This window comes from Capricornis sumatraensis, chromosome 6, assembly GCF_032405125.1.
Source record: "Capricornis sumatraensis isolate serow.1 chromosome 6, serow.2, whole genome shotgun sequence".
NCBI lineage: Eukaryota > Metazoa > Chordata > Mammalia > Artiodactyla > Bovidae > Capricornis > Capricornis sumatraensis.
Genome location: NC_091074.1, coordinates 108,917,178 through 108,931,082, shown reverse-complemented (window position 1 = coordinate 108,931,082; position 13,905 = coordinate 108,917,178). Strand labels below are relative to the sequence as shown.

The 13,905-nt window shown below is 38.6% G+C and overlaps 1 protein-coding gene across 1 annotated transcript in view; it reads left to right on the top strand.

Moving 5' to 3' along the window:
* Nucleotides 1-13,905, top strand: part of SVEP1 (sushi, von Willebrand factor type A, EGF and pentraxin domain containing 1) — a 202,616-nt gene that overhangs the window by 102,341 nt on the left and 86,370 nt on the right. Inside the window, exons 12-18 of the mRNA XM_068973794.1 lie at nucleotides 344-538; nucleotides 1,710-1,831; nucleotides 3,979-4,087; nucleotides 8,969-9,133; nucleotides 10,165-10,398; nucleotides 12,226-12,387; nucleotides 13,657-13,818. Coding sequence (XP_068829895.1) covers nucleotides 344-538; nucleotides 1,710-1,831; nucleotides 3,979-4,087; nucleotides 8,969-9,133; nucleotides 10,165-10,398; nucleotides 12,226-12,387; nucleotides 13,657-13,818 — 1,149 coding nt within the window. The remainder of the gene's footprint in view (nucleotides 1-343; nucleotides 539-1,709; nucleotides 1,832-3,978; nucleotides 4,088-8,968; nucleotides 9,134-10,164; nucleotides 10,399-12,225; nucleotides 12,388-13,656; nucleotides 13,819-13,905) is intronic.

The following is a 13,905-nucleotide window of genomic DNA, read 5'->3' as shown; positions in this document are numbered from 1 at the left end:
AGATTCTGAAAATTTGTTGCTATGTAACGTTATTTGGTTTTCCTTTTTATTAAAAGAATGCCAAAAATAACAGTTGCACAACAGAAGTGCTTTTAGCTTTTCATAAAATATGCACAATTATGCATAGGTAATTAATTGCACACTGGTACAGCTTTTTAGCTGTACCCACCTAGGAATCAAAAAGCAGAAATTGCAGCAGCCTCACACTATGGATTTATTGTGAAAGTTTTTCTAGGAGTAGTGGTGGACAGGAGGAATTCTTTTCAAAATTCAGCTTAGACACTTAGATTTTAATTTATATTTTAATACCACTGTATAGAAATAATTTAATTTTTTTACACAGGTTCCCCCTGTGAAGTTCCGTTTACACCTGTAAATGGGGATTTTGTATGTACTCAAGATAGTACTGGTGTTAACTGCACATTAAGTTGCTTAGAGGGCTATGATTTCACAGAAGGATCTGCTGACAAGTATTATTGTGCTTATGAAGATGGTGTCTGGAAGCCACCATATTCCACTGAATGGCCAGACTGTGCTAGTAAGTTCTAAATTTTTCTGGGCTTCTTTAGTATGTGTGAATATGTGTTTGACTACCCATATGTGTAAATTTCTTAACATTAAAGAGAAAAATTGCCTTAATACAGGGTTTAGATTTGGTAAGTAGGAAACAGTGCCATGAATTTGAAGTGTTTATAGATAGGAGAAATGCCTCCATTTAAAATATTAGCCCAGGATCTTATTGCTGAATGGATTGCTATAGGACAAGACTCAGTTTATGGGAAAACCATCTTGGCCCCTTCATTATTTACCAGAATTGTCAGAAGAGTCAGCATGTCATTCTTGAGCTGTAAACTTGAACTAAAGTATAGTGTGATGTCTGGAGAAGAACTTATATTTAAAGTGAGAGCCTATATACATGGCAGTTGGATCAGTCATACTCTTTTTTGGAAGTGATTTAGATCTATTCTGTAACCTTGTGTATTATCCTAAAGATAATCCAATGTCTTCATCTTGTGTAAATAATAATCTCTGGAGTGAATCTTTGATCCATTACTGTAGATGAAGTTTAAATGCCAGTGTCTTACAAAGTAAAACCCACTTACTTGAGCTGTATTGTTCCTAAATTTGGTAAATATAAGTGATATTACTCACCTCTATCAAAGATTTAGACCGTAGGATTTTAATATTGATATTGTTAGGAGACTGTGAATATTTTGAGACTTCTTGCTGAGTCTTAACTTCTAAACTTCTGATCCAAGGAAAAGTTTATCTCTGTGAAATTACACTTTTAAGAAATATAATTTCACATACCATTCAGAAATTTTTTAGTGTCTATTGATTGAAAATATAATATAAAAATATACATTATAAACTTATATAATATCTTTGCAACCAGAATTTTTCAAAGATTCCCAGGAATATAATGAAAAAAATGTTTGTATCTCTTTCTCCCTTAAATGTTCACTTTGTCATATGATTGGAAGGTCAAGAATAATATATGAAAGCAAATATATCACCAGGTAACTGGGTACATGGCTTCTTGGCTGGTTTATTATGATCGATTAATGCCTGGAAACATTCCTTAACTATCAACTTTTGTTTTTATAACAATCCCATAAACCATGTCGGGATGAAAATACCAATTTAATTCCACAGAAATTAAATTTGTGTTTTGAAAACACTAACCAACTGAAACTGGTTTTTTCCAGTAAAACGTTTTGCAAATCATGGGTACAAGTCCTTTGAGATGCTGTACAAAGCAACTCGCTGTGATGACACAGATCTGTTGAAGAAATTTTCTGAAGCATTTGAGACCACCCTGGGGAAAATGGTATGTCAGTAGCGTTCCTTGGTTGTTTGCCATATTTTAAAGGATGCTGTTGAGTTTTCCATAGTTGCTCTGCGTCACCTGCAACAGAAATTCTTTGTTTTGATGAGTTCCTTTTTCTTTGTGACCCAAACTTGCTCCTCATATTTAGAATTATTCATAGGTTTTGGTCTCCTGGAGTGAATTATAAGTCAATCTGTGTTAAAGCACTTTGAATTTGTTAAAACATTCAGAAAAACTTAGAGTCCCTTTGGTTTGAGAATGTCTGCTTTGTTGTTTAAAGTATGACAGAAATGCCCTTGTAGTCTGTTTTTCTTTTATGATCACTGAACATTTAAAGGGTTTTTCTTTTTCATGCAAGTTTAGGACTCTTTCGGGATTCCAGGAGAGCAAAGCAATGTGTTTAAGTGTATTGAGCATCTTGAAAGCAGGAAATGTTCTATATATATATGTGTATATAAATGTTTTATATATGTTTTTTATATATTTATAGTTTATATATATGTGTATGTATATATAACTTCTGTGAAATCATAGTCCTCTAAGCAACTTAACGTGTAGTTAACTCCAGAACTATCTTGAGTACATACTATATATATATATATATATATATATATATATATATATATATACTTATATCCCTAACAGAGTTGAGTGGCTTAGATTTAGGATAGATTCTGAAAGTAGATGCAATAGTAGTAGATTTGATGCAGAGTGTGAGAAAGAGAGGTGTCAAGAAGGGGTAGAGGACATGAGCACAGGTACAGGGGTGAGTCCACATGTGATGTGTGTGAAAGAAGGATCGTTTGTGACTATCTGATCTGTGAAAAAAGATGCAGAATGATCAGTCTGGAGTAAGGCTGGGGAGGAGTTGTTGGAGGTTTGAGAAACGAGAATGTGGTACAAAATGATTTTCTAGGAGAGCATAAATGAATATCCTAGAGAAATGTAGGACTGGCCGTAAGCAGGGATGTGTTTTCTCCCAAACTATAGTTGAGCATATGGGCACAAATGTGGAGAAAGCAGAGCAATCAATTTAACTGGGGTTAAAGTTCTCCAGACAAATTGAGAAGGGTGCATGCAAAGGAGTAATTCATGGTGACAGACCAAGGAGGGTGCCTGCAAGGGAGTAAGTAATTTATGGTGATGGATCAAGATGGGCTCCAAGATGGGTAAATAAGGAAGTGAAGACATCAGGGGCTGAGGGACAGTGAAGAGGTGACAGTGTCAGTGGATTACAGAAGAGGTGTTGGTTTCCTAGGTCTAAGAGAGGGTGCAGTTACTGGTAATGACAAGATCTGAGGGTATGACTGAGTAAGTGACAAAGTAAAGCTGGAAGATGGAAGAGGAAGTGAGAATTCAAGATGATGGAAGGATCAGCTGGCTGAATATAGAAATCACCCAGGGCTATACCAGGGACACTTACTAAGGTTCTTGGCATGAGGAAGTGACTCAGAATAGGGGAGGGCTGTAGGTGACGGGCACAAGGAGATCAGTGTATGGTATGGCTTACTGTAGGAGCTTCAAAACTCAGGCTGCAAGGAGGTTCATGGGAGTATGAGCTAGAAACAGCACTGAAGAGTGAGGAGGACACTTCCTCACCTCCATGACCACCACCTAAAAAACAAGGAAGTCAGGTTCCATTGAGAGCAAGTGAAAAGAACACAGAGAGAGGAGGTGAATACTAATAAGGGTTTGACTGGTTCTTGACTGTGGACTTCAGAGGGCGCCAAGGAAAGTTTTCAAGGACTTTACTTGGAGGAGGGTGGGAGATGGGGCCAGAGAAAAGGGATCTAAAGAGTCATTAATAGAAAATTGTAAATCAGCTATACTTCAATTGAAAAAAAAACAAAACTCAGTTGGGGTGAAAGTTCAGAGACAGATATCCCAGGAGTCCTGAGTTTCTTGTGATAAGTGATGTAAACAGAGAGAAAAGGCATGAGACTGATCTTGGTGGTCCACGCCACTGAGAGGAGGTAAGGGAGGGCAAGGAGGAGGGTCAGGAACCTTGTTAAGGACAGGGAGCGGTCTGGGGTCCTTTCTTCCTTCCTGCTGATGGAGATGTGAAGAACAGGAGCATAGAGCTTATCCAAGACACACCCAGATGTGAAGCACAGTTTGTCCTCTTTCATTTTTTTTTTTTTTTACAGGTCCCGTCATTTTGTAGTGATGCTGATGACATTGACTGCCAACTGGAGGACTTGACCAAAAAATACTGCCTTGAATATAATTATGACTATGAAAATGGCTTTGCAATCGGTAATGAAATTATTTAGTGTGGGTAGTTGGGAAAACTGTTGTGCAGGCTAAGAAAATCATTCCAGAAGAGTGGGGCAAATTAGAAAAATAACCTTTCACTTATTTATTCATCAAGAGTTCTAGGATGACTGGATAACCTGATCCTCTGTGTAATGATATTTATAGATATGTAATTCTTTCAAAATATTAGCCAGAATGCTTCAGGATGATAAATACTAAGAAAACTAAGTCACATTGTGATTGTAAAATTCAAATATTTGTGTGATGTCTTAGAGTAGTAATAGTTATAAGATACTAATGGCAATTTTTATATGGCATTTAACTTAAATTGGAAGTCATTTATTCAAAATAGTAATACATGTAAAATATTCACATTCCTCACTTATAATATGTTAAGACTCAATCTGTTCCAGTCTTATATACCTTCAAGTAGAATTTGGATGTTTTCTTCATGTAGACTCTGAATGTTTTTTTCTTCTGTTTTTTTAAGAAATAATTGACATACAACTTTTATTAAGTGTACTCCAAAGTGTATTATGGGATTTCTTTGTCCTTTCCAGTAATTATACTTATTTTTATTTCATTCTTATAAAACTGTCTCTACAGAATTTGCAGAGTAATGTTTTAGAACATAGTGGTGATACCGTCCTGGTTAAATACATAAATTCTACAACCAACTAGTAAATGTCTGAATCCTGGCTTACCCACCAACTAGGAGGCAGGGGAGGAGAAGGCAATGGCACCCTACTCCAGTACTCCTGCCTGGGAAATCCCATGGGCGGAGGAGCCTGCTAGGCTGCTAGGAGTCCATGGGGTCGCGAAGAGTCGGACATGACTGAGCCACTTCACTTTCACTTTTCACTTTCATGCATTGGAGAAGGAAATGGCAACCCACTCCAATGTTCTTGCCTGGAGAATCCCAGGGACGAGGGAGCCTGGTGGGCTACCGTCTATGGGGTCACACAGAGTCTGACACGACTGAAGTGACTTAGCAGCAGCAGCAGCAGGAGGCAGGGGAAGAGCTTAAGTTCTCAAACCACTCTGTGCCTCAATTTTCTCATCTTTAAACTGGGTGTGTAAGAGTGCTGAGCTCATAGGGCTGTTGTAAGGATTAAATGAGGAAATATAAGAGAAAGTAAAGTGCTTAGATTATTTGAAGCAGTATTAATTCACATGAGAGTGGACATTCTTTTTGTTTTTGACACTAATCTTATTTCTCTTAGTGATTTAGCATTAAGAGTGATATTGACTATTGCTTTAGAGCTTTTAAGTTGAAAAATATTATTTCTGCATATATGTTTTTTGCAAAAATTTGAAAAATACTAAAAGAATAAAATTGAGATAACCTGCAGTTCCAGAAATAATTGTTACTATATTAATGTGTATATTACTGTACTGCATTTGAGTGTAGACCCATACTATTTCGTAAACATGATTTTCTAGTTAATATTTTATCGAGGATACTTTTATGTCATAAACATTTCAGTGCAATTTTTTGAACTTTTTATTTTGTATTGGGGTATAGCTGATTAACAATGTTGTGATAGATGAACAGTGAAGGGACTCAGCCATAAATAGACATTATCCATTCTCCTCCAAACCCCCACTGCCATCAAGGCTGCCACATAACATTGAATAGAGTTCCATGTGCTGTACGTGGATCTTTGTTGGTTATCCATTTTAAATACACCAGTGTGTTCAATGCAGTTTTAATGACTACATATATTATTTTATGAATTTGCTATAATTTATATAAACAGTTTCCTATTGGTAGACTTTGAGTTTGTTTTCCAGTTTTAGCAATTATAAACAACTTCTCAGTGAACATAATGGAAGTTAAAGTTTTAGATAGAAGAACACAAAGTGGCCTTGGTGGGCGCTTTGGCAGTGGCACCTCTAGAATACCAGTGCCTCTTCTGTCACACGTGACCCAGGTTCCTGCTGCCCCCGGATTGTCGAGGTAGGTTGCAAGGGTACAGGACTGCACACAGAGGGAGTCAGCTATCATCATGAGACTTTGTGATGGGTGATGTGTGTCATCCTGTAAGAATCTGAATACTGTATGGTGCAAGTGATGCAAGGGATCCTGAGAGGCAAACCTTCTTCCTTGAGTGTCTTTACACCACTCACAAAATCAGTAATATTTATACCACCTTGGCATGTCATAATGTGTGGAAAAGAAAGGGCCAATAAATATACTAAAATGATTAGATCTTATACTACTCATGTAGTTCAGATTAAAACTAAAGTGAGATGCCATTTTTTATCCTGTCTGATGAACAAATTTGAGTAAAAATCTCAATACCCAGAGTTGGCAAAGGTGTCATGAGATAAAAATTATACTCACATATTGTGTGTAGAGAAGAAATTGAAGAGCATTTGGCAATATGTAACTAAAGGGTTAAAAATGCTCAGACCCATCTGAGGATATTTCTCAAGATAAAAGTCATATTAATGTACAAACGTACCATATTTTGTAAATTCTAAGATGTACATATTTCATTTGGGTATTTATGGAATTGGGTGGTGTCTTCTCACTGATGATGAGAAGATTTTATGACATAGTGTAGTACAAGGATGTTTGAAATAACCTCAAAGTCTGAAAATACAAACTTAGTTTGTAGTGAAAGTGAAAGGAAAGTGAAGTCGCTCAGTCGTGTCTGACTCTTTGTGACCCCATGGACTGTAGCCTACCAGGCTCCTCTGTCCATGGAATTTTCCAGGCAATAGTACTGGAGTAGATTGCCATTTTCTTCTCCAGCGGATCTTCCCAATCCAGGGATGGAACCCAGGTCTCCCACATTGTAGACAGATGCTTTACTGTCTGAGCCACCAAGGAAGTTTAGCTATAGAAAAAGATATTAAACCATTTGACACAGAAATATTATATTGTTGAGAAAATTTTAAAAGTGATTAGCAAATAATATTCATATAGCATGATCTTATTTTGTTAAAAGTACAGTATGTTTATATTTACTCTAGCTGTATGTGTGTGTGTATATATATATATAAAGAAAGCAGGTGAAGTCACTCAGTCACTTCTGACTCTTTGTGACCCCATGGACTGTTGCCTGTCATGCTCCTCTGTCCATGGGATTGTCCAGGCAAGAATACTGGAGTAGGTTGCCATTGCCTTCTCCAGAGGATCTTCCCCACCCGGGGCTCAAACCCAGGTCTCCCGCATAGCGAGTAGACTCTACTACCTGAGCTACCACAGACTATGTGTGTGTGTGTGTGCATAAATGTGTATGTATGTGTTTATATATTCATATATAATATGTATGCATATATATAATATGTATGCATATATATAATATGTGTGCATAAATGTGTATGTGTGTGTTTATTCATAGAAAATGTTCTTGGCTAAAATTTTATGGTCATTATTTCTGTGTGGTGGAATTATAGACAATCTTTTACATGTTTCTCTTTGTTCCTCTGGGATTTTGTGGTGTTGTGTTTTTTACAATGGCTACATGGCACTTGTAGGGAAAAATGTTTAAGTGAAAAATAAAACTATTGATCTAGTTCTTTTTAAGTGGCTAAAAGCATGAATTAAGCTAAAAAAGAAACTCAAAAACCAACTTACTTAAGTGGACAAACCTGTATAAATAGATTTGATGTTTAAAGCACATAACTAAGCAACAACAGCGTGCCTACATCAATATTAATATTATTTACTCTCACTGAGCTTTTAGAATGAGTCTAAAAGCTAGTCTAAAAACTAGTCTATGAGCTAGTTTGCATGAATTAGCTGTTATTCCGCAGACATACAAGGTAGGAATAATGATCTCAATGTAGACATAAAGAAACTGAGATTCAGAGTAATGAAAGTAGCTTGATTAAGATTGTACAGGCATACTTCATTTATCAAGAAGTTACCATCTGAACCATGCAGCTGGTCTCAGTGATATGGAAGGCGTCTAAAGAGACACGTACAACCATGCTACTCACTCCAGTATTCATGGCCTCCCTGGTGGCTCAGGTGGTCAAGAATCTGCCTGCATTGTGGGAGACCTGGGTTTGATCCCTGGGATGGGAAGATCCCCTGCAGGAGGGTATGGCAACCCACTCCAGGATCCTTGGGCTTCCCCCGTGGCTCAGACAGTAAAGAAGTCCTGGATTTGATCCTTGGTTTGGTAAGATTCTCTGAAGGAGGGCATGGCAACCCACTTTAGTATTTTTGCCTGGAGAATTCCATGGACAGAGGAGCTTGGCAGGCTGCAATCCCTGGAGAGTCTGACATGACTGAGTGACTAAGCATGGCATACTGCCTCCAGCAGTTTCTTACATGTGTAAACATTTAACTCATAATGCTGCCCTCAGAAACTAGCATAGCTATAGAAAAAGACATTAAACTATTTGACACAGAAATATTATAATATATTGTTGAGAAAATTTGAAAAGTGATTAGCAAATAATATACACACAGTATTATCTTTGTTAAAAGTACAGTATGTTTATATTTAAAATATGCAGATATGCAAATATCTTGAATAATCTTCACAAAGGGAATCTGTTTATGCACATTCAGTTTGTGACACTGATATTAAAAAAGACAAGAATGGAACAAACCCTGAAAGGAAATAGACATTGATTAAAATCTATACCCACCTCCCATTTCCTCTAAACCTACTATAGTTATTAGGCTGAAGATGGAATGGTTTAAATGCCTACATAGCTTGTTCATTGCTAATCTAAATTTAATATGAAGTGCCTAAGACTACAGTATAAAATTACAGGCAAAACTTTATATGTAGAACATTATGGGCAATTTAAATAGTGATCAAAGACAACGTAATTTGTGGCTGAACATTAGACCCTAAAAGCTGATAAAGATGGAGCTCTACAATCTTTTATTTCTCTACCCCAACTTTTCAGGACCTGGTGGCTGGGGTGCAGCCAACAGGCTGGATTACTCTTACGGTGACTTCCAGGACGCAGTGCGAGAAACACCCACGGGTGCTGGCAAAGCCAGATCTTCACGGATTGAAAGAAGTGCCCCATTATCTGACCACAAAATTAGGTTAATTTTTAACATCACAGGTAAGAATAGACTGTCTGTTTGAAAAGGTTAATATAATGGGAAATTCTTGGTTGGAGATCTATTTTCAAACTTTCTATGTGTTGTCAGTATTAGGAAATTACCCTGGAACTGTATATTAGGGCAAGCACGATCACCTGTTCTGTTATTTTTCATAATATCACAGATATATTTTATGATTCTCATAGCAACAAGCCCCCGGCTTCAAACTCATCTTGACATGTTGAACTAAGGCATGTAAACAAAACATGTTGTTCTTAATATTCTCCATGTACTAGCTACTCAGTAAATAATAATTTAAATTTGTGTGTATCTTTCCTGGAATGTTCTTTTAATTGTGATTAAAAAGTCACATAATATAAAACATACTATTTTAACCATATTTAACTGTACAATTCAGTGGCATTAAATACATTCATCATCTCCCACCATCATCTATCTCCTGGATTTTTCACTTTCCTAAACTGAAACTCTGTCCCCATTCAACACTAAGTCCCCATTCCCGCTCCCCACCCCCGACCTGACCCCAGGATCTACTCCTAGCGTTCTTTCTGACTTTGAATTTGACTATTCTAGGTCCCTCGTATCGGAGAAGGCAATGGCACCCCACTCCAGTACTCTTGCCTGAAAAATCCCATGGACAGAGGAGCCTGGTAGGCTGCAGTCCATGGGGTCGCTAAAGTCAGGCACGACTGAGCAACTTCACTTTCACTTTTCACTTTCCTGCATTGGAGAAGGACGTGGCAACCCACTCCAGTGTTCTTGCCTGGAGAATCCCAGGGACGGGGGAGCCTGGTGGGCTGCCGTCTGTGGGGTCACACAAAGTCGGACACGACTGAAGCAACTTAGCAGTAGCAGCAGCAGCAGGTCCCCCGTATAAGTGGAATCAAACAGTATCTGTCTGCACATAGTGTATATTGGAATGTGTTTTTAAAGTTAATATATGTCATTTTTTAGGGTAAAAACTCACTCCAAATGGCTTGCTACAACACGGTGTGTGTGTGTGTTTTCTTTTGTTATGTTTTTATCTCAGCTAGTGTGCCATTACCCGATGAAAGAAACGATACCCTTGAATTGGAAAATCAGCAGCGACTCATTAAGACGTTGGAAACGATCACAAATCGACTGAAAAGGACCCTTACTAAGGAGCCCATGTATTCCTTTCAGCTTGCCTCTGAAATGCTTGTAGCTGACAGCAATTCCTTAGAAACAGAAAAGGCTTTCCTCTTCTGCAGACCGGGCTCTGTGCTGAGAGGCCGAATGTGTGGTAAGATTTCTCGCTGTCACCAAAAATATTTGGTGCCTGTTGGGTCAGACGACACAGGTCGAGTCACCCTACAACTGTAAAGGGGTATTGTCCTGAAACCTACATTTGTTATTGTTACGTGCTTTTTGTCTCAAAAGTCTAGATAACTACTATTGGTCAGGATAAGATTACTTTAGGTAAGGGACTCAAATCTTAGTTTTATTTCTAGATCTTTAGACCTCACAGCTTTCAGCAGCAACTCCAGTGACAAAAACTAAAACTTTGCTGACCACCTCTGTGTGCTGACTGAGACCCTGTCTTGTTTAATCCTGTTTAGCTACTGTATGAGGTACCATTATTATTCAGTACATTTTATGCATGAGAAAACCGAAGCCAAGAGGCTAAGAACTTAAGTCTTTTAAGACAATAAGTGATTCAGCTGATATACTCACCCAGGCAGCCAACACAAAATTCACATAGCATAAAATGAACCATTTTGAAGTATGCAGTTTAGTGGTGTTTAGTATAGTCACAGGGACATTCAACCATTACCTCTATCACAGTTCCAAAACATTTCCATCACCCCCAAAGAGACCCCAGACCCATTAAAGTGCCAGTCCCCTTTCCCCTCCCTCCCCAATCCCTTAGCTTTTACTGACTTTAGACTGTCACAATCTGAGTCAATTCCAGTCTCTTTCCTAAGCCAGTCATCATTTATAGATAGCAGAGTCCCCTCCAAGCAAAATCTACATGCTCAAACAGAACCAAATGACATGAGGCTTCTGTTAATCTCTCTACAGTGTGGGATGTTGTGTCCTGGTCAGAAAACCTTCATCAACAGTTCTCATTGCTATTCCCAGAGCTCAGCTAGGTTTTTCATACTGGAATAAACCCAGCTCATCAAAAGCATGTTAATATTGTCATTCTGAGCCTCCTCTTGTTTCTTTCTCAACTTGTAAGTAAAAATCTGGAATTGCCTTGGCCAGCGTTTTGCATTTCTCAGTGTGGTCTTCAGACTACCTGTGTCAGCATCCCCTGAAGTGCTTGTCAGATTGCTGCTTGATTCAGGTCCCAATCCACAGGGGATGCCTCCTGACCCTTTGGGATCAGGTCCTTGGAATCTGAAATTTTAGTAAGTTGCCTGATAATCACCCAAGTGATTCTTTCAGGTGTTCTCTCTGTAAGAATGCTAACTTTGATAGCAACCTCTCAGGGAACTTAATATCCCACTTTGATTTCAGAAATTCTGCACTCTGAGCCTGCCAAAATAGTAGACCAAATCTCCAGGGAAGGAAGGTTTTGAAACTGGCCAGTTTCCGCAGGGTCTTTGGGTCTGAGGATGCCTCAGACTTGCACATGACTTCAGTGCAGTCTAAGCAGGGAGAGGGGTCAACTTAACTCATTTGTTCTAAGCTCCCCACCTTTGTTTTTGTAGTGATGCTACATTTAGAAGTGATGCTATAATGTACAGTTTCATAAGGGAAACCATTCAGATAAACAGTGAAGAAACCATTTTTAATATGTCAAAGCACCAAATTAACTGCTTTATTTTTCTTCCATTCACTGTGTGTTTCCAGAATGATCTGGTTTATGCTTTAACCCACACTTCAAAGCCCCCATCCTATAAGCTATAAGCTTGGTCAGTTAAGAATTTGCATTTTCTCAAAAAAAAAATCTGTTTGTTGGTTTAGAGGACTACATTTATGGAAAGTTTATCTTGTGAGTAAACCTCTGACAGTGAAATTTAACTTATAAACAATAGTAGCTGGAAGCATGCTTTATTAGTCTCATACCTAAGGGACAAAAGTATGTTCCATACAATATTCAGCGTTTCCTGCTTGTTTTCAGTCAACTGCCCTTTGGGAACCTACTATTCCCTGGAACATTCTGTCTGTGAGAGTTGCTTGATGGGCTCCTATCAAGATGAAGAAGGGCAGCTTGAGTGCAAACCCTGTCCGACTGGGACTTACACCGAATATCTCCATTCAAGGAGCAGCTCGGAATGCAAAGGTAGTTAGACCAGAAGCCTGAATTTTATTTCCACTTAGGAAACCTCGCTAGCAAATAGGCTGAAATACGAGCATTACCAAAAGCAACTTCATTAACTGATTTTTTTTCTTTCTTTCAGCTATAAGCTATTACTTGAATATTTCCCTCACTCAGAGAAGTCCATTTACCTTCTTTTCGGTACAGCCCATTGCTGTCTAAATCAAACTCCACTGTCAAGAACTTTAATCTGTTTTCATCAGTTAATTCCACGTGTTTTAGTGAATCTCACATTAACTGGTAGAAGGGACTTTCCTGACTTAGCAAGCATTGGGCTGCTTTTTTTTTGAATAATATTTGATATGATGAGATTAACTCCATTTACTTGGAAATGAATAACTACAGACCCATATGCACATCTTCTTGCTACTAAATTATCCAATCTTTCCAAAACATTGTTACTGTTACTCTCAGTGACCATTCCTAATGGAAACATCTCTTTCACGTTGTGGCTAAGATGCGTCTGAAAGAAGGAATTGCAGGCTTGTTCCTCCTTGCCTGTTGTTGCCAGTGCAGGTGTGGGTGCTTCATGACACCTGTAAACTTGGGAGCAGTGCTGGGCGACTGCACATGCCCTGAAAATGCTGGCGTCGCTGAAAGTGAGATTAATCTGGAGGAAAAGGGCAGAAGGAGAGGACAGTGCATTGGGGAAATCTGGCCAGAGGCCCACTCTACTACAGAACCATTGCTGTGCATTTTGGAAAGTTGCTCAATTCACCTCTCTGGGCCTCATGCTAAGACTACTCTTACTTCCTCCTCTGCCAACCCTCAAATGAAATGGTGTCTGTAACCATGAGGAGGTAAGAGGGCCAGTTCTTATTTAGGGTGAAAATGGTGCCAGCATAGTGACGAGAGGAAAGCCCAATTGTGGGTTTTGTTTCTGTCACTCCAGAGAACAGCGTACAAGCTGGGAACTTGTACAAGAGCAAGTTTCCCTGTAACAGCTGGACCTGGTCAGACACAGATTTCTAACTTCACTGCAAAACTATTTATCGACATTTTCGATGTGTCCAACACCATGCTGGGTCATAACAGAAGGAACTGGAAACGAGCCTATAGCTTATTAGTATACAGAAGTATGAAGAATCTAAAAGATAATGTGTCTGCTTGGAGTTCTTTGTGACCCTCATTTTATCCTAAAAAAATGAAAATATGGAAAACCGTATTGTACACAGTGCTACTTTCGTACAGTTGATGTCATTATTATTAACCATATTACATTTTTCTTTTTAGCTCAGTGTAAACAAGGCACCTACTCATCAAATGGGCTTGAAACATGCGAGTCGTGTCCACTGGGCAGCTATCAGCCAGCATTTGGTTCCCGGGGGTGCCTCTTATGTCCAGAAAACACTTCAACTGTGAAAAGAGGAGCCGTGGACATTTCTGCTTGTGGAGGTTAAGTCTTACACACATTGCTTTTTTTTTTCCCCAAGCCTGTGCTAGGTTCTCTGCATGGAAGAGTGGAATCTTGTTAGCAGAGCC